Source organism: Alligator sinensis, unplaced genomic scaffold (genome assembly GCF_000455745.1).
Source record: "Alligator sinensis unplaced genomic scaffold, ASM45574v1 scaffold448_1, whole genome shotgun sequence".
NCBI classification, from domain to species: domain Eukaryota; kingdom Metazoa; phylum Chordata; order Crocodylia; family Alligatoridae; genus Alligator; species Alligator sinensis.
The window spans coordinates 4,395,916-4,397,824 of NW_005841870.1; the positions used below are offsets into that span (position 1 = coordinate 4,395,916).

General features: G+C 37.8%; 1 protein-coding gene across 1 annotated transcript in view; it reads right to left on the minus strand.

Annotated features, from left to right (window-relative positions):
* Positions 1-1,909, minus strand: part of AFDN (afadin, adherens junction formation factor) — a 182,933-nt gene that overhangs the window by 17,419 nt on the left and 163,605 nt on the right. The window contains 1 exon segment of the mRNA XM_025195062.1: positions 1,487-1,909. This exon segment is cut by the window's right edge and continues 32 nt beyond it. Coding sequence (XP_025050847.1) covers positions 1,487-1,909 — 423 coding nt within the window.

Genomic DNA, 1,909 nt, shown 5'->3' on the forward strand with positions numbered 1-1,909 from the left:
TAAATACACAAATGGGTGTAAGGGATTTATATTAACCATTTCGGATGCTCTGCTAATGATTTATCTTTCTGCAATTCTACTTTTGCCACCTCTAGCACTACAGGCAGATAATGCAAAAGAAGTGCAGATCTTTTAAGAGATTAAGCAAAGTTTATTTCAGTCTCTGTAGGACTTTTTACCTATTATATTTTGCACTGGAAAAGTATAAAACCACCAATATTCTAAAACTGAAAGAATTTCACCGATGACTAATATTTACATTCAATGCTTATGGAAAAGAATGCTATGTTAAATTTATCTACAAAGCCTTTTAATGACACATGGCTTTGTAAGTCAAAGTTACAATAAAATGTTAAAGCATTTTTGAGCAAATGGCAGTTACATGGATTTTTATGCCCACGGATTTTTTATGCGAGATAATTACAGCATTAGCAATGCTGAGATTTAGTGCAAGTGCTTCGCCAAAGATATATTTAGTGTCTCCCTTCATCACTTCGCAAGTGCAATGTGCCTCAAACAAAAAATGAAGTTCTCCACAAGAAAAATGTAATGCAACACAAACCATGGCCAGTACAAAAAAACCCCAAACCCACCCAGCGTTAGCAAATCAAGCTGCCAAATCCTTAAGTCAAATACTCCTGTAAAATTGACAGCCATTCTTGAAGGTCAAGCAAACATGCATAAATATTTTTTAGTTAGTGGGACTACTTATTTGTTTATCCTGGAGTTTTAGGTCAACTCTTGAAAAGACACATTCAAGGTCCTAAGGAGATGGTTTTTTTTTAAGTTAATAACTGTTAACCTGTACCTCTATTAATTTATTGCATTATTAATCATAAAAAGAAAAATATAGCTTCTTTATGGAAATGGTTTCTCAGCGAGGATAGAAAACAAAGTTTTGCAGATAAGCTCATCTGCAGCCAACACAGCAAAGACTTTAAAACTAGATGCAATCTAATTATAATATTTCATCTAACAGCTGCAAATACCCTGGCCTCAAGTAAAGAAGCTCAAAGAGTTAAATAAAATACATAAAGAAACGTCCTTTTTTCAGTTCCCCTCCCTCAAGACCTTCAGAATTTATCTTACCAAGTTTAAAACCAAAACTACCAGGAAACAAGTGGAGGGTGTTACTTTAAAGCTAATACCTAGCCTTCTTTCCAACCAAACTTAACAGCCTATCTACTGGAGAATGCCACTTCCCCAAAAAGAATATCCTCTCCTACCCCAAAAAAGTGTCCGTTTCCAGCTGAAGCTCTGCAGTTAGTAACTTAGGACACTTTTATAATCCACCATCTCAAGGATAAAATCAAAGTACCTTGGAGCACTTTTCCTTAGAAAATTGGTAAGTAACAAAAGACAGGGACATCAGAAGTCCATCCAGTTCTCCTCTACCTTGTGGTATGTTCTAAATTTGGGTAGGAATATTGCAATACAAGTTTACAATAAAACACTTGAGTCTAGAAAAAACTCCCCCCACTTTTACCCTTGCTCTTCTTTCAGCCTCCAGCCGCTGCATAATTAGCATGGCATCCATATCATCGTCTTCTTCTTCTTCATCATCTTCATCCTTTTGCTTTGACTCCTGAAGTCGTTTTTGGAACTGCCACTCAAGCATGAGTTTGCGTAGGCGGTCATTCTCCTCTGCTGTGCGATCCGGCTTGTTCTGAAGATCCTGAATCTCTTTACTCAGCATGTCCACAATGTGCATCTGTTGCTGCTTCTCCAGCTTCTCCTTTGCATCCCGTTTCCAGGGATCAGGAGACAAGCTATCACTGGAAGATAGTTCTTCTTTGCTGATGGTAATGTACTGCAGATCTCTTCGCTCAATGGTTCGGGGTTGCTGTTGGGGCTGTAACTCTCGAATAACAGTTTCTTGGGACCTCTGCAATGTTGAAGGCTTTTCTGG